We start from the raw sequence: 19293 nt of genomic DNA, 5'->3' as shown, positions 1-19293 counted from the left end.
GTTAGGGTCTGAGTTAGTTTTGGAGTTAGAGTTAGAGAGGACTTCAGTTAGGGAAGAAGTAGGGATGATTTAGGGACTTCAGTTAGAGAGATGCAGTTTTGGCAGTTAGGACCAGTCTGGTATTAGAGAAAAATAGAGAGAGAGAGAACATGATAAGAAATGAATAAATATCTTGATTGAAATGATTATAAATAAATGAATATAAATGTTATAAAAGCACAATTGATTGCATAAATAAAATAAGACCATCCATGATTTACTTTACATGATTTACTTGTGAACACTTTAATAAACTTTGTTTGATTGAATAACACTGATTTAAGAATCATATTTGATGTATCGAGGAGAGACTCCTCGGGTGGCAGCGGAAAGGGTTGAAAAATAAATGTCACACCTGAAAGTAAACCTGGGTTGTGGGGAGAAACAAACAAGGGGACTGGGTTCGTGACAGTCATCTTTTAAGATTTTAAATAGTTCAACTGGAATGCCGTCACCTCCACTGGCCTTGTTGTTAGCCATGCTTCCTAAGGCCCACTTGACTTCACTCTCCAGGATGTCTGGCTCAAAGTCAGCAACCACACTGTCTGGGTTGTCCGGGACATACAGATGTTTCTGGTATAATTCCTCTGTGTATTCTTGCCACCTCTTCTTGATGTCTTCTGCTTCTGTTAAGTCCTTACCATTTTTCTCCTTCATCATGTCCATCTTTGCATGAAATGTTCCTTTAACATCTCCAATTTTCTTGAACAGATCTCTGGTTTTTCCTTTTCTATTATTTTCCTCTATTTCTTTGCACTGTTCATTTAAGAAGGCCCTCTTTTCTCTTCTTGCTATTCTTTGGAAGTCTGCATTCAATTTTCTGTAACTTTCCCTATCTCCCTTGCATTTTGTTTCCCTTCTCTTCTCTACTATTTGTAAGGCCTTGTTGGAGAGCCACTTTACTTTCTTGCATTTCCTTTTCTTTGGGATGGTTTTTGTTGCTGTCTCCTGTACAATGTTACGAGCCTCCATCCATAGTTCTTCAGGCACTCTGTCCACCAAATCGAGTTCCTTAAATCTGTTCTTCACTTCCACTGTGTATTCATAAGGTTTAGATTATACCTGACAAGTCCAGTGGCTTTTCCTACTTTCTTCAGTTTAAACTTGTGTTTTGCTATAAGAAGCTGATAATCTGAGCCACAATCAGCTCCAGGTCTTGTTTTTGCTGACTGTATAGAGCTTCTCTATCTTTGGCTGCAGAGAATATAATCAGTCTGATTATGGTATTGCCCATCTGGTGATGTCCATGTGTAGAGTCATGTCTTGTGTTGTTGGAAAAGAATGTTTGTGATGACCAGCTTGTTCTCTTGACAAAACTCTATTAGGCTTTGCCCTGCTTCATTCTGAACTCCAAGGCCAAACTTCCCTGTTGTTCCTTTTATCTCTTGACTCCCTACTTTAGCATTCCAGTCGCCTATAATGACAAGAACATATTTCTTTGGTGTCAGTTCTAGAAGGTGATGTAGGTCTCCATAGAACTGGTCAATTTCAGCCTCTTCAGCATCGGTGGTTGGTGCATAAACTTGGATTACTGTGATGTTGAAAGGTCTGCCTTGGATTCGTATTGAAATCATTCTACATTTTTGATATTGTATCCCAGTACAGCTTTTCCCACTCTTTTGCTGACTATGAGGGATACTCCGTTTCTTCTACAAGATTCTTGCCCACAATAGTAGATAGTTATCTGAATTGAATTCACCCATTCCTGTCCATTTTAGTTCACTGACGTCCATGATGTCAATGTTTATTCTTGCCATCTCCTGTTTGACCACATCCAGCTTACCAAGGTTCATAGATCTTACATTACAGGTTCCTATGCAGCATTTTTCTTTGCATAATCAGACTTTCCTTTCACTTCTAGGCATGTCCACAGCTGAGTGTCCTTTCGGCTTTGTCCCAAGCACTTCATTAGCTCTGGAGTTACTTGTACTTGTCCTCCACTCATCTTCAGTAGCCTATTGGATGCCTTCTGTCCTGAGGGGCTCATCTTCCAGCATCATATCTTTTAACCTTTCTTGTTTTTGTGGCAAAGATACTGGAGTGGCTTGCCAGTTCCTGCTCCAGGTGGATCGCATTTAGTCAGAACTCTCTCCACTATGACCTGTCCGTCTTGGGTGTCCCTGTACGGCATAGCCCGTAGCTTCTCTGAATTACTCAAGCCCCTTTGCCATGACAAGGCAGCAATCTGTGAAGGGGATATGAGTCATACTCCTTAGCAATGCCAAAGTCCTAACTTCAATGGGGACAGAAAGAGTGCAAATCATTGGACAATCATTTTGGATGGAGAAAATAGGTGGTTTGAGAGAGGGGTCAAGGAGGCCATACATGTGCATATAGAAAATCCCTCCTTCAACAGGGGTGGAGGCCTTAGATATAATCTGTCTCCTATTTATCATGCTGGCCTTTCTTCAGTCCCCAGATATATTAGGACCACACACACCAGAAATACCAATGTTAATGACTCTTAACAACCCATGACAATGGGTGGAGAAGGACTGCAGAAGTTGGATTATCCCTCATCCCCAGTCTTTTTTCCTTCTGATGAGGGTATTTAGACCAGGGGGAAGTGAGACCAATGTGGAGGATATATCAGGGATCTCCTACCAACTCTCCTCAGACTGAAGAAGCCACTTGGGTGATTAGTGAAACGTTTCAATTTAAGAAGAAAGAAGTCCAGTTGCCATGATTCAGGTTCCAGATAACCTCACCTGGATGACTGAGAATCTTCACATGTATATTGGATAATCTATTTTTTAAATGTTTAAAGAATCTCTCACTAATATCTGGCAGCTTTTATATTTTGCAGCATCCAGCCCTATTGCACAGAGGTTTTACATGAGATTCAGTGCTAATAGTCTTAATAAAAGTCCATTATCAACATAATGGTTCTTTCTTTGTCTCAGAGCCACCACAGCAATTAATGACTGATCAGCTAGTTGTTGTCCAGCGACAGGCAAAATCAAGACCATTTGGGCTACCTAACACCAACTCTTCTATAGTATATGTTGAGGAGCATATAGGACACTGACATAGGCATGAGGTTGCCTATTCTTCTCTGCACTTGCAAAGAACTATACCTGCACAAACCCCCCATTTTCTCAGGTTTGTCTTGATTCTGTTAACTCTAGCCCATAGCTTATTAAGGGATTTCCAAGTAACCCAGTTCTCCATTTGACTGGGGACTCGACTTTCCTGGTTTCCATCCATTTTAAGAAGTGTTTCTTTTCACATTACACTCCTGGCATTTTCTAGCTGCATTCCCTGATTTTCTGAAAAAACTTTCCTGATTTCAATATGGGACTGGTGGGATGGTAGTCATAGAGTAGATGTGCATTTAGTGTAGATACTTTGAACCTTTTACCATTAGCCAAGGAAAGGCATAAGGTAGATAAGGGTGTCTAGAATCATAGATAATCTTGGGAGTTGGTGTTCAGTTTGGAAGAACAAACTCATGAGGGAAATCTGAAACATATCCTGTGAAAAAGGTTGGATCCCTTCATAGTGCATGCACTTAGCCTGGGTAAAGATGGTTGATGGTCAGGACTGGGGAGGCATACCTCCTGAGTTTGGGATGAGATTTTCTAATTCCAGTCCACAATCTCAGTCCTGGAACTGGATATCCATATTATGTGGAAGAACAGGATGATTTTCAGCCAGATCAACATAGTGCCCCAGCTCATCTTTAGCTCTACAAGTTCGCATGACAACACAGCTACACTCAATATTGGTGCTTACTGGGAGATGGCCGGGAAGTGGGGACGGCAAAATTGAACTTGTCAGGATCCAAATCTGTGTTGTATTTCAAAACCAAGTCAGATCAATGATTTAGCCTGTGTTCTTCTATCTGGTTTTGGCAAAAGGGAGAAGCAGTAGAGAGCCCACCATGGTAGCAAAGGCAGCTTTTCTGCACCACCAATAGGCTCAAATGAATCAGACAATGTTCTGTGTCAGCTCTGTCTCAACAACTAGGATATCTGATGTTGATGAATACTTCCTTTGGTGGAAGCAGGGGAAGGGACTCAGTGCTAGAGAAATGCTTTTGCAACCATAAGGTCCAAGGTTCAAACTCCAGTTAAAATGATCAAGAAGCAAGAGATGGGTGAAACCTATGGTAAAAGTCTTGAAAGGCGTGATGTAACCCAATGTAAAAAAGATGGACAAATAATCACACTTGATAGACCTCTGTCTACGTTAATTATGTGTCGTAACAAATTCATATACCATATTTCTATATACAGTAAAAATGTAAGTATACTTACATGGAATGAAATAAAGTATAGAAATCATAAAAAATATATCAGTTTCATCATAAATGTATCTAAAAGAAAACCAAGTTGAAAAATCCTTTATGAAAAAGAACACTTTTAGCACGGACCTAAAACTCACAATAGGTGTGTATATATTCTTACTTTCGGGTGTAGTCTTCCAGATGGGAGGGGCAGCTACGGTGAATACCCTTTTCTATGTGACTCTTTAATCAAAGCACTGTGCAGCACCACCACTGGGTCAAAACAGCCTGTCAGAGAACTTGGCTATTTTTTTTTAATGCCTTGTACATCCATATACTAATACAGATACTTTAAATGCAGTAAATTTTTCAATTTGCCTTGTTAGCGTGAGGGTATTCCATACAACAATCTGTTTGCAGTCACTGGATCAGTCCCATGGACAGCATAGTGCAGTCATCCGGTCACAAGAGTACCACTTTTGCTTTGAGTGTGGGTAGCATACCAGCTGGAGGTGTCACTATGCATTTCTAGCTACCCAGGACATCTTGGCCTCAAAGAGGAATCCAAGAGAAACTATGTTTCTTCTTCTTTTACACATGGGAAAGACCCGTGATATTCAGCTGAATTGTGTGATTCTTATTTACAGAGGTTGCAATTTTGATGTTTACATAATGAAAAGAAAAACAAAAGGATTGTGGCACCAGTCTTTATGTGGGATAAGCTTTCTGGAAGCAGCTCCCATGTCATTCCAACAGTGTATAAAATTGCCCTCTAGTGAAAACAAGCCACAGACATATTGGCAGAGTCAATGGTTCATTCTCAGTCTCAACTGCTTGTGCCTCGAAGTGGCTGAGAAGAATGCTGAATGGGAAAGGGCAACCTTTGGAATGAGGAATTGTTATAGGGAATCACATGGGAAGAACCTAGAGGTCTGCTTAAACCCCCTAGAGGTCTGCTTAAACCCCCCGAGGCACTAGCAGACAATCTTTAGTCTAGTTCATATTTGTGCTTACAGTGTAAGTCCTCTTGCAGAGTTCGTTGTCATTCCAAGTTCTATCCTTTGTGTCATTGAGGGCACCAATTGGCTCAACTGAGGCACAAGTGTAAGGCAAAAATCCCACTTTGGAGCACTCAGAATTTTGAAGCTCAACATGAGCTGGCTCTAAGGTTTAGTAACTGTTTCCACTGGAAGCTCCCCCTGCTGCTGCCACCACTTCCCACTTTAGCTAAGACATTTTTGAGGTTTTTTTTTTTTGTCTAAAATGGAAAATGTCAGGCAGATGATGGGTGGCGGCAACGAGGCTGATAAAAAGAGGAGACAATGCGGTGAAATACAATACATGTTTTGACTTGAGAACTCAAAATCCTTTGGCCTGGATTTATAGATCAGTCACTTACTCTCACATTGAAATATTTTTCGTCATAAGTTCTTTCCACCTAGAAATGAAGAAATGTATTTTTGTAAATTCTGAAGAAAAAGAAATGAACTGAAACAAAATTCTCAATACTCCTTCATTAAACCCCATTCTTCATTGCATAAGATCTTTCGTTTGAACTGCTGGATAACTCAGTGGAGCCAGAGGTTGGGCATTCAATTCTTCACTGAACTCAATGATTCATAGGATCCCTTCCAGCTCTGCAGTTTTAAGGTTATTTTTCTTTCTCATTATCACATACTGTAAGTTCAGGACAGATAAAAAAGGCAAAAGCATTCATTCTCTATTCCCAGAAATTTATTTATTATTATTTAAATATACTGTACATGTTGTTCAACCTATTTTTTCTTTAAAAAAAAAAACATTAGCACACCATACAATAACTTTTTTTAAAATCTTGATTGAATTCTTTCATATATATGATGAATATAGAAAAACATTTAAGGGCACATCTACCCAGGAACTTTTCTACCATAAGCTACCTTGAAATGAACAGGAGTTGCACCAGTTGTTCAAATTCATTTTAGTCAGTACTATGCCTGCAAAGTTACCTATAGATTGTGCCTTTGTTCAGGCACAATGGTATTACCTTGGAAAATCCAGCTGCAGCATAGTCCTGCCACAGAAGATACCAAAGCACGTCGGTTGCACGGGGCCTTTAGTAAAATAAAGGAAAAAAAGCTGGGGATTGAAATCCTCAACAACTAATAAAATGACTGTAGGGCTCCATTTTCACAACAAAATCCGAAAACAATTCGGTGAACTATTGAAAGCATTTCACCACGAAATGAAAACCATATCAACTACAAGAAATAAAGGAGCAATCCTTGGTCAAAATCCTATTGAGCAATTATGTAAAGCGTTAGGTTCTTAATGTGAATTGCTGTAAGTTAAGAAATCTCCATAAACATTATCTGAGTTGCATGACTTGGTGTGCAACAGATAACGTCTATTGAGATTACTAAACATAGGGCAATTTGCATCTACAAGTTACGCTATTTGCTTAACCGTGCAACAGGATTTCAGCTATTCACAGGGGGATTTGTTTTTTTGTACACCCTCAAATGATTTGCAGGTTCAACTCAAGTGAAATTGAAAGTAAATGTGAAAATTTTCTTCCTGGGTAAAATATCAGGGGGATTTTGAATGTGTGTTTGTAGAAGGACCCAAACAAGAGTCTAAAAGACTAGTAGTTTTTAAAAACCCCACACCTTTATCTCTGTTCACCTGGGGTAGAGACTTTTGTCCTTTTTTCAAAACATCTGTAAGCAGCCGTACATTTTGCAAGAAGCTCTTCTAAGCATTCTTAAATCCTATAATTATGCATGTTTACATATCCCCTCCCCCCATACCCCAAAGCAATGTTAATGGCTGTGTGACATGAGAACCTCATTTATACCATAGATACTGTTAAGAGTGGTCATCCAATACTTTATTTGCCAAACAAACATTTAATTTTTGTTGTGGGTGGTCCATCATGCCTTGTCAGATGCAATTAACGCTTTGAAAAAAAGAGAGCAAAAAACAAAAACAAACATAACACAAGGAAAGCTCTCTTTTGATATGACAAGCATTTTGTTATTCACTCTCAAGTTACTGCATTTATCTCCAACATCCAAAATCTCATACAGTTGGTAGTTTTAGTTATTTTAAAATGCTTTGTTCATCCACAAAAAGAATTAACAACATACATTAGCCACTTAATATAATAATGCTGCATTGCCCACTAAACTTTGTATGGAGTTCACCATGATGTTTTCTGGCACAAACTGCTGTGAAATCAAAGGGACTGATGCAGGACTATGGCTATGCTGCCATGCATTTCACCAGTGCATGAGTAGGGGACCATTCTAACGGGCTGTGCCCTTTTTGTTTAAGGCGAGTTGTTTATTTGTTTTAATTTAAGGATTTGCAAATACATTTCATGTTCTAAGGAGAAAATTTTAAGCATAATCTATCCTAGTGCAGGCATGGTAGCCAAGTTAAAAAAATTGACAAATGGCTCAGTTAGATATGTTTTCTCTTTTTCTCCATCAGTCTTGAGTAATTTGCACCCAGAGAGGGCAAAAGCAGTGGCAGCTGGGGTTTGTTAGCTTTGCACCAATCCTTCCCATGCTGTGATGGATCATGCCTAAAGATTTTCTCCCTTTCAGGCAAGTTTGTAAAACACTATTTTTTTTACAGGGACAAAAATATATTAATGGACCTTATAGAGACTACATATTTGCTTTTTAAAAAAGAGGGTAAAATTTCCATAGTCTGAGTAACAAAATACTATTTTCAAACAATTAAAATGGAACTGATTTCTTTTGTAAGAAGAAATGTTAAAGACAAAACTGCAGCATCAATGTAGTCCCATAGAAGTAATTCGAACCAATGTAATATTAATAAAACTATTTCTGTTTTCCACTACAAACACTGCACAGAAGGCATACACATTTAGTCATTTATTTAATGAAATACAATGTGAAGAGAGTGGTACATGTTGACTTGATGTACAGTTTCCTACTTAACTTGCTCTAACAAAATGAATCTTCATTATGGTTATATTGATGAACTATTCACAGCTCTCTAATGTTAAAGAGAAAACAAACAAACAAAAAACTTATATTTTTTTCAGTTGAACAAAGCTGATAGTATGTTAACTGAAGATTGCATTTACTCAGTATAAAGCTGTGAAAATAGGAGCACTCCATTAAAATGCTCAATATTGCATCTCAGAGCCATTGTATAAATTGTGATAAATAAAAGTAGATGTTCCTTTTAAATTGGCTCTCAAAAGTTATATACACAGAAGAATAAAAGTGGCTATTGATCCTCAAGTCCCTTACTTTAGAGTGTATATGTTTGTTCTAGTGTGATTATTGTAGACAACTTTGAAGTAGGCAAAGATGCAGGGTAATCTGCCCCTAAGGGGGTCATCCATTTACCTCAGTAAGGCATGGGGCTTTCTCTCTTTTCTTCTAGGCCTAAAGCCTAGTCTACTTCCATAGCAGATCACATTGTAAAACTTCCTAGACAATGCTACCTCAGGTGTAGGTGGGGAATTGCTTGTTGGATTATACCTCCAAGGGAAACAGAATCAAAAACTGTCCCTAAAAAAGAATAGGATGAACATAGGCCAGGATCTGTCTCACTGACATATAGTTTTCTATACACTGACAGACTGAATTGATGAGATATGTATTCATCATTCTGTAGTGAATTCGAATAAGGTACTGTAGCTAAGACTACCACTTGGATTTAGGGCATATATTGAATGTTTGGCAGGTGACAAACTGCCATTTTGTCTGAGGCACTTTAGAGGAGGGCTTTCCACATTCCACTATTTTTTTCTGAGATGGCTGAGAAATATTCAGTCACAGTCAGGCAAATGGTATCTGCCAATATATATATGGTCAGGTTAAGGCTTTGCTGTCTGCATGGTAAGCAAAATACTGCTGACTTGGGGATTTTGTGTCACAGTACAGTGGTGCCTTGCATTACGAGCACTTTGTTTGACGACAAAATTGCGTTACGTTGATGTTTTTGCGATCACAAAACAATGTTCCCTGTAGGTGAATTTCGCTTTGCGATGATCGGTCCTGTTTTGGTAACCGATCATTGCAAAGCGATGATTTTCACACAGCTGATTGGTGGTTTCAAAATGGCTGCCGGGTAAAAAAAATGGCCGCCTGCTATTTTCTGGCACAGATTCGTTGCTGCACGGGCAGTGAAAATGGCCACGCTATGGAGGATCTTCGTTGGACGGTGAGTTTGAAGCCCCAGGAACACATTAATCGGGTTTTAATGCATTTCTATGGGCTTTTTAAAATCGCATGATGACGTTTTCATTTTACAGCGATTTTCGTGGAACGAATTAACGTTGTCATGAGAGGCACCACTGTAAAAGCAATCAGTGAATCAATGAGAGATTTAAAAGTATTTTTTAAATGGTCTGATGTAGATGAACTCTTTCCCTTTTATGTTTCAGAGACAAAATTAAAGCTCCTAACCAGCACAGTACTGTGAAAGAGGAGCATGAAACACATATTTGTTTTTGCTGATAGAGACCTCCGGTTTTTTTAAAGGTTGTTTCTCATTTGGCGTGAAAGATTTCTCTACTGAATACCCAACATTCACTTTTTGAGCCACCATTTCTCTGAGGAATAGAAATACATATTTGATGGCTTGCACACTCATGTGATGGAAAATACATGTATCTATTGCTCAGTTTGCACTTTTATCTTCAGCAAATAATATTTCGAGTTTTAGCTGTAAGTCTGTAATAGTATCTAGGACTAACATCTGTCATTTGCTGTTAATAGTAGGTGTATGACATCTGAAGCTAATATGACAGAGTTTTAAGGCACTTCCAAACACTATAGTTTTATTCATGCACTTTGCCTGAAAATGTGAAAGATTATAGTTGGATGAAGCACATGTAAGCCCCCACCTGCTACCTTCCCACCCAAAAAAAAATCCACCCTGAAGTAAGGCGCATCTTCATGTGTTTCATGTGAAGGCCTGCAGAAGCACTTGTATGCACCTCCAACTGAATATGCTATACAGTATTATTCTTCTGATTGAAAGACCTCCCTTATCATAGTTCTTCATCAGAGGAGTGTTGTAAGCACCTGGAGAGGCATTTGCATTGAATATGTGAAAGCCTGCTTTACTTCAGAGTTGTGCTGGGATATAGGAGCAGGATGTGCATGCTTCGTTATATCTCCCTGTCCACTTTGCCTTTCACTCTTCCAGGCATAACGTTTGAATAGAGCACATATGGTGTAGGCGTCTTCTCTTTGGAACATGCTTCCCCCCCTGAAGTGAATGTGAGCTGTACTAATGTATGAAACACAGCCATCTTATCAGTGGTATATGTACAAATTCCACTTTTCAGTGTGGCACGAGAAAAGGAATTCATTTCCATTTTTCTTTCCTCAACTCTCGTGTAACATTTGAAAATGCCTCAAGTTAAAGAGAATGGTTCTTCTGGCTGAGGTTGCAAATTTCAACACAACACCAGTCAGGGCTATTCTGAAAGATACTGACTGCAGTCAAAATATCATAGGATTTAGCTCTTTTTTTGCTCTGTTTTTTAGGGTGAGAGGAAAAGGCAAATTATTACCTCAGATGTTAGCTACTCCATAGACTTATCTCAGCATTACTCTGAAAATACATGATCCCACGAATTAAGGATATGTTAAGGCAAATAGCGCTGATTAAATTTCAATATCTTTGAGATCAGGCATTACACTGAAATAATTAGGAGATAAACACACATCTGAGGACTAGTTCAACTCTGTCCACTTCAAAATAGCAGCAAGACTCTTCAGATGATGAATTATGGAAAGTTGTGTTCCTATGGGGGGAACAGTTCATGTTGCAATTTCCATGCATATCTGATCCTGTTAAGTGCAAAATTAAAACAAAATTGAGTTTCAAGAGGTGAAGAAGGGGGAAAAGGTGGGGGGGGGGGGTTAAGCACTAACCACAATTCTACATTTTCCTTTAAGCCTTATCAATTTTTTTTTCTTAGAGACTTGTATAAGCTATTGACATCTGACCTGGTCATTTTTGTACAAAATACTGAGAAGAGGAAAAGAAAAATTAAGCAATAGGAAGCAACCAAGAAACTCCTTCAAACAAACAAACAAACAAAAAAAAAAGAGAGAGAAGAAAGATATTTAACATCCTATTAAATAAATAACTTAGGGAGAAATACAAAGGCATGGCGTTAGCATATAAGGGGGAGGACCATACTATTTATTTTGTTAGAACAGTTTTACTCTAATGTGCTTATATTTCTTAATCCTATTCATTTCTTCCACAAGACCATTCCAGAATCTTCTTCATTTCTGCATATGATCCATGTGCTTCCAGTAAATGCTTGCGTGCCTAACCGTTCATTGGATCATTAGGCTCGAATGAGCAATGAAGGTCTTTGATATGAGTTAGTATTCCATAAATAACTTTCCCCGAACATCATTCAATACATTGTCTCATGTCCTTTAAGTTCTATCAGCAAGATAAAAAATAATAATAATAATTTGTTCACACTGGAAAGAACTCCCATTGCATTTGATCCAGCTTGTGTCTTGATTATAAGATATGACACAGAACTAATTAGAAGTACTTCATGTGCCAGCAGAGAGTACAAAACCTTCAAAGGCTTCCCCTCTCTTTTCAATCAAGCAGACGTCTGCACTGTTTCTGCCTTTCCTCTTCAAGAGGATTACCAAGTATTCCTGACAAATGATCTTTGGTTCAACTGCTATCAATAGAACAGGTCCTTCATCTGTGGCTCAACTACCATTGGGAGAAAATGAGCGGTGGTATTTTTCCTCCTGGTTTTTTGTCCTTTCCGTGTAGCTCCTCTTCCATTCAAAGCCACAAACATTTGTCTTCCATTATTTTTCCAAAAGAATGATGCATATGTATTGTATCCATTTTCTTCTATTCTCTCCTTTAGTTTACAGTCATTATTAAACTCTTTCTGTTTGAAAGGAAAGAGAGAGAGAGAGAGCAAGAGAGAGAAGTTCAAAACTCAAGTTTCAAGAGCATTCTGCAAAACACTTGGTAATTTCCATGTTTTTCTCCGGTCATTGCTACATGACCATAAATTTTTGTACAGTTCTCCCATCTATATTGTTGTACCCTTCACTTTACGTGAATACTTAGAAGGGGAAAACCACAAGTTACCACTGTTTGTGCTGGAACTAACAACCTTACGCACCCACATCATCTATGAAAGGTACACATTATCTGCATGTTACTAGAAAGAGGAAATGTGTCACCACAAAAGAGGACACTGATTTGCATCAAATATGCCTATGCTGATATATATAAGTGGACACACATTTAGACTGAATTGCTATAATTTAAATAGTAACATAATACCAGCAAAAACCTTGACTCTTAGAATACTAGTGTAATATCCGATGAAGTTTACATAGGACAAACATTTTGCTATCTCTCAATAAATCTAGAATTCACATACCATGTAGTAATTAGTATTTATCTTATATTGGTTTGCATTCAGTTGAATTGTTTCTAAAGTGAGCCCCAAATTCTGCCCCTGCAATAATATCTATAAATTAATAATTTTGACATACATCTCTTCTCCATTATGATTATGTAATGGGTGTATTTTATTGTACACATTTCAGAAAGGAATAGCTCTGCAAAATTTTGAGTATGCACAGAAATAAACTTGCCCTTTATAATTTTGTGTCACTTTGGGATTTGTTTGGGGTTCCCCCCATGTTTGTGCCCCATCTCTTTGTTGTTGATTTAACCTTTACCATCTCATTATGATACCTTAGCATGATCGCAATGGAAATCAGCCCCCTTCACACACAATGCACAAAGCCTGGAAGAGTCCAGCTGGAACAAGGAAAGGCAGGGTTTTTGTTAGAATTGTGGCTGGAAAGGGAAGGGTTAACTTTTCCCTTCCCATGTGCTATGGAGAATTGTGGCTGGAAAGGGAAGGGTTAACTTTTCCCTTCCCATGTGCTATGGCTGGGCATAAATGGGCCATTCTGTATCTAATGTGTATTCACACAAAGTCCAATTTGTCTTGTTTCTGAACCTGCTAATAATAATTTTGAAAATCTGTGTGAAAAGTGCATTTAAATGCATATGCTTTCTCTCAAAACATGCTTTCCTTTTGACAACATTTTAGAACCTTGAACTTCATTGTAATATTAGGAAAATTATAAAATATTGTGGACAGCTATGTTATGATATATCTGGGGAATTAGCGTATTTTTTCGCTCCATAAGACACACCTTTCCATAAGACGCATCATTTTTTTAGGAGAAGAAAACAGGAAAATATAATCTGTTTTTTTTTGCTCCATAAGACGCACAGACTTTCCTCCCCCCTGTTTTGTGGGGAAAAGTGCGTCTTATGGTGCGAAAAATACGGTATATCAAGTCAGTTTCCATTGGAATCCCTTAAGCATCTCTAAGTGTGTTCCCAATGAAAAAACAACCTTTCTGGACTTGATATTAATTTAATTTGATATTTTAAAAATGATGTGCTGTCTTACAATGCACTCCACAGCCACATGTGATACCCATATATTACAGACGTTTGGTAAACTGATTAACCAACAGTCTGGGCAACTCTCTTATTAAATACTTTTCATAGCTCCTGTCTATTTTTTTAAAAACATAAACAAATGTCAAATGTCTAGGTTCAAAATATATTTGATCTGACTTCATTGTTCTGTTTTTTTTTCCAGGATCTGCCCTGGTTCTAGCTTCTTTTACTGGAAAACAGACATATGATAAGTAGACATGGATAATTGCATAGAAGTTCAGATGGACATCAAGGCAAAATTAGTCGATTTTGTCATTACTAGTTTTTACCACATGTTTTGCACACGGCTCATATATTATTAAAAAGCTAGTCTCAGAGTGTTTCTTAGGAAAAATTTATTGAGGCTATTTTTTCAGAAACATCTGCTTACAAAAAAACAAACAAACTGCTATACCATTCCACTCTGTGTCCACCTTTTGGAGGTCTTCTTGGGAATGAAAATTCTAACTGGTACATTTTTGGAAAGCTTTCTAACACAACCTGGGTGCTAAGGTACAAAATGTTCTGCATATCAGAGGGGGGAAAAGGGGGGGGTGGAGGAGTCTCACCCTTTGGTATTTCGATCTCAATTCCAATCGACCATAGCTCATTATAATGGCAAATCCTGTTGTTTTTGCTATGGTAAACAGGAAAGCCTTTGGAAAACATAGCTTTTTAAAATATATTTTTGTATGCAGGCACTTTTCCTTTGGCTTTTGGTAAATGGAAAGATAAGTCTCTGATAAGTTTATTTTTCTATTAATGGAGGATTCCCTCCTTACTATTTTGAATGCGGTGAACACTATGTTTCTTGAGATAAAATACAATATAAAAAAAATAGGTGAAGAATTGGGCTACGGGCCAATGTCTGCTGCCAAACTCATTCAGGAGTTTGATTACATTTACATTCTGTTTTTCAGCCCTCACACGCAGCAGTGGCTCATGTACAAAAGCAAACAACCCACAATCTGGAGAGAGGTCCGCTCAGTCCATTAGCTGCTCTTACTAATAAGGGACCTCAAAGCGGTTTACATAGGAGAATAAGGCACAGCACTATCCAATAACCAAAATGTTAACCGTTGATTTAAATCAAAAGCAGTGGAGCCAAAATCATCAGTCATAAATAGGAACATGTTATATTAGAAGCAATAAAAGCAAAGCTAGATAAGAAAGCTTAATGGCTCACCTAAATACTACCTAGCATGGGCTAGCTACCCTCTTTCAGAGAAAAGGCTGCTGCACAAAATATCCTGTTACATATTCTCACTGATCTTTTATTGTTTTTGGTAAGACATTTTAATAGATCAAAAGATTGAAAAAGTCCAGCAAGACTTCTTAAAAAAATTGATTGTTTTTAATACAGGCACCTACAAAAACTTAAATGGCAGGTGCCGTTTTAGAATTTGGATGTTCTTAGATAAATTGTGATCAGAATCAAATGCAGTGTAAAAAGAAAAGAACCACTATGTCTGTGGTTTTCATGTCCTGGGTGCTATGTCTGTAGTTTTCATGTCCTGGGTGCTGTATGCTGCCTAGACTAGAGGGTGCTTGTTCACTATGGGGTAATATACAGATGAAGTCCTGTTCAGTTGCTATGACATAATGGTCTCAGCACTTCTGCGAGGTCAAATCTTGTATCTGCTGTGAATTTGGGAAATGAATTTAAGCAAGCAGTTGGGCTGCAGCCATAGCTCTGCTCTACCAGACATGAAATACAGGGATGATGATCACAATTCTGTTTCTGATTATCATGGCACTATTAAGTACTATTAAGTATTTAAAACATCTAAGTCGCGCTGGCCACGTGACAACGGAAACTGTCTTCGGACAAACACTGGCTCTATGGCTTGGAAACGGGGATGAGCACCGCCCCCTAGAGTCGGACACGACTGGACTAATATATCATGGAGAACCTTTACCTTTTACCTTACTAAAACAGTACATGGAAAGTTGTCCATATTACAGTACTTTCAAAGTTGTATGAAGGTTAAGTTGATAAAGAACACTGAACAAAAATTATGGTCATACTGTCACTTTATCAGAACAAACCTGCTCTGTTTTGGTTGAGGACCAGGAGTAAACAGAATTCATTAAAGGAGGTCTCTCAGTTCAGCAACTACTTCAGTTAGCTGCCACAAAGAACTGACTACTATTTATATCAGGTATAGGAAACTTCCATCCTTTGGGTCAAATTTTGTGCATGAGGCCAATCCATTTGGCCCAAGAAGCCCTAGGATTAGGTTGCCTTCCATCCAAGAGGACAGAAGACCCAGTGCATTGTGGCCTGAGGTTCAGTTGCTTTTTGCACCTTTCACTTCTTAGTGCTTTTCTTCCAGGCTAGTGTTTCTTTCTCTGTAAACTTTTGTTATCTGAATAAAGCATTGCCCCTCCTTCTCTGCCTCTCCTTCATTGGCCCATTGAGGACTTAGAGGAGCTGCCACTCCATCCAAGGTTTATGTGCTGGTTTATGTCCATTTAAACTATGACTTATATATATATAAAATGTAAGAGTATCTAAGACAGTGGTCCCCAACCTTGAGCCTCCAGATATTCTTGCACTACAACTCCCAGAAGCCTACACCACCACCTCTTCTGGCCAGGATTTCTGGGAGCTGAAGTCAAAGAACATCTGGAGGCCCAAGGTTGGGAACCACTGATCTAAGACATATTGAATTTAGTGGAATCTTTTTCTGAACAGAAATTCGTACAATTGTGCTCGAGATGTAAATGTCCAGGTTTGTACACACTGCACCTTTGATCCACTGGACTCTGAACCTACAAAACACATTTTGCAGTTATGCTAGTGAATCTGGAATTGGTTACTTCATAATTCTTAGAAGTGGAATAAAAAGCCTAGTAACCCCTCGCAACTATGGCCACAAACTAATTCAGAGGGGAAGACTTTCCTGCATTGAACTGCAATCTTTATTTGCGTTATTTTCATTTTTGTTCCTGCTAGTTTGAATGGTTCAGATATAGGACATATTTCTCTTCTGCTTCCCAAGCTAACCAAGCTGATTCCAAATCCAAATTCTGAATAACTGACTACTGCAGACATGCCTTCATATTACGTAATTTTATTTTATTACCCTTAGGAAACAAACCAGGCTAAATTTGATAAACTGATAAAAAGAACATTTTAGAAACACTGGCCATGCCCATGAGAGGGGGGGGGGGACTTTTTTTGAGTGGAGGGAAGGATTTCTAATACAGTTGCATTTACCATTATATTTTTGCCCATTTAATCCAGGTAATACATATAAAAATATTGAAATAATTTTCACCCTTCCAACTCACAGGTGGAACTAGCATACAAGAAAGTTATCTGTCGCTCTTTGAGCTGCCCATGGGGCTTTTGCTCCTGAAGGGGGAATGGACGGAAATACACTGTGAAAAGATGGGCTATACAATTCATTGGTACAGCACGTGCTTTGTATGCTGAAGCTCCAGAGCCAATCCTCAGAATCTCAATCTTTAAAGAAATCTGGTAGTCGTTATGGTCAAAACCTCTCTGTTTGACAGCCTAGGGAGTAGACAAAACGAAAATGGATGGAAGGTCCACAGCTTAATAATAGAACATATTATTTCCATGTAGAAGGTCACAGATTCCATCTCTGACTTTTCCAGGTACTGTATGGTTTTAAAAAATCCCCATCTGAAACACTAGAAAGCCATGGTGGCAGATGATAGATAATTTGACAAATATCAGAACTATTATAAAGCAAAGCTTGTATGGGAGCAATGATAAATCAATATTTTTCTGGCAGCTGATAAGCAGATTCTCTGACAGCTCAGTGGATTAGGTCTCTGGCTATGAAGCTAGAGGTTGGGAGTTCAATTTTCCACTGTGCCTCCTTGAGAGGGACTGGACTTGGTGATCCATAAGGCCCCCTCCAGTTCTGCATTTCAAAGATGATGATGATGATGATGATGATGATGATGATGATGATGATGATGATGATGATGATGATGATGATGATGATGATGATTATTATTATTATTATTATTATTATTATTATTATTATCTCCAAAGAAATCACTAGTGAGAACAAAAGGGATTACTGCAGAACAGTAGGGGGTGGGACCAAGAAAGAAGACTAATACTTACTGATCCATAGACTTTTCCGTTCTTGTTCATGGCTAGATAATAGTTGCTGTTAATGGACTTTACCGCTACAACTCCAATTTCCACTGACGTAATTGCCAATATGCCTACAATACAATAAAAGAAGTAAAATGAGAATGGTTCAGGTCTAAGATTTTGAATGTCATAATTAATGGTGGGGGAAGAAAGGGTTTACTGTATAATTAACACAAGAAGTTAGAATTAAGATGGATCTTTTCAAAACCTAACTCAAATCCTGTTAATATCCAAAACAACTAACCAACCAACCCACCAGCTTCAGAGATTTTCACGGCAACTATATACACAAATGCTGTTTCAATTACCATGGTTCCTCCCCTTTCCCTGCATTTTAAATTCTGTAAATATTGAAACAGCTCAACTTTTCTTAGCACAGATTTTCGCTGAAATTTATCAAAAGAGACATCTGAACCACAGCATTAAATTAAATCTATAGCATATGTCAATAGAATGGCAGATTCATCTCAACAGGCAGAAATAGTGGTAAGCACTTTATTCCGTATTCTTCATAGGATATCTAGATAAGAACTAAACCTCTCAGCCATATAAGGCTGATACACGCAGTTTTGGCAAGCATGTTTGATGTTCTGGAGTTTGGTTAAGCTAAGTCTGATGTCCTACATTGTCTTGCCCTCTCAGATAACAGAAAAAAACTGTTTTGGTCTGTTTTTAATAAAATATGTTTAGCTTTGCACCACTGAAACAACTATAGGCAAAGTTTCACTGGGATGGGGAGGCATCTTCAGCTATTCAGATGCATGCAGCCCAACAGCCTCCTCTAGCCATTGTAGTGTTACTGGCCAGGTACACTGTTCATATATGGAAGCTGCAGTTTACAGCATGTTTGGACTTATAATGGCTGTCTCAGTTGTTGTCAAGACAGTTCTATTTCCCTGGCTACCTGGCTGTGAAATGTGCTGGCAATGGATGGTGTGGGACTGAAGGATTTCTGCATTTACAGTAACTCACATTTGAGGTCATTTATAATGCTTTGGGTAGTGTGGGTGGCATAGAAGTTAAATAAATAAATAAAATAAAATAAAATAAAATACTTAATATTGCAGGTTGCAAGAGCTGTATAAGCAAATGGGCCAAAAGTGGGGAACAGCTGGCATACAGTGATTACAGCTGAATGAGCAGGCACCTAGTACGTATAAACATTAAATAATTATCTGTCATGTTGCCCTTCTAGCTTTTGGCATTTGACATTTTCAATAGCCGTCTGGGTAGCTCAGTGGGTTGGAACAACTGGCTATGGAGCCAGGAATCAGGAGTTCAATTACCCCTGTCCCTTCTGGGAGAGAAGATTGCCTGTGTGGCTTTGGGCAAGTTGCACAGTCCCATTGTGCCACTTCTGAGTATTGCATAGCTACAAAAC

The 19293-nt window shown here is 38.4% G+C and overlaps 1 protein-coding gene across 1 annotated transcript in view; it reads right to left on the bottom strand.

The window, feature by feature from the left end:
• Positions 1-956: 956 nt before the first annotated feature.
• The window catches only part of FGF10 (fibroblast growth factor 10), a 127100-nt gene continuing 108763 nt past the window's right edge, over positions 957-19293 (bottom strand). The window contains exons 2-3 of the mRNA XM_020783575.3: positions 17880-17983; positions 957-12182 (exon numbers count right to left, since the gene is read on the bottom strand). Of these exons, the coding sequence (XP_020639234.3) occupies positions 11964-12182; positions 17880-17983 (323 nt within the window). The 3' untranslated portion in view covers positions 957-11963. The remainder of the gene's footprint in view (positions 12183-17879; positions 17984-19293) is intronic.

Source organism: Pogona vitticeps, chromosome 2 (assembly GCF_051106095.1).
Source record: "Pogona vitticeps strain Pit_001003342236 chromosome 2, PviZW2.1, whole genome shotgun sequence".
NCBI classification, from domain to species: domain Eukaryota; kingdom Metazoa; phylum Chordata; class Lepidosauria; order Squamata; family Agamidae; genus Pogona; species Pogona vitticeps.
Note: the sequence above shows the minus strand (reverse complement) of the source record. Positions and strands in the feature narration are given on the sequence as shown.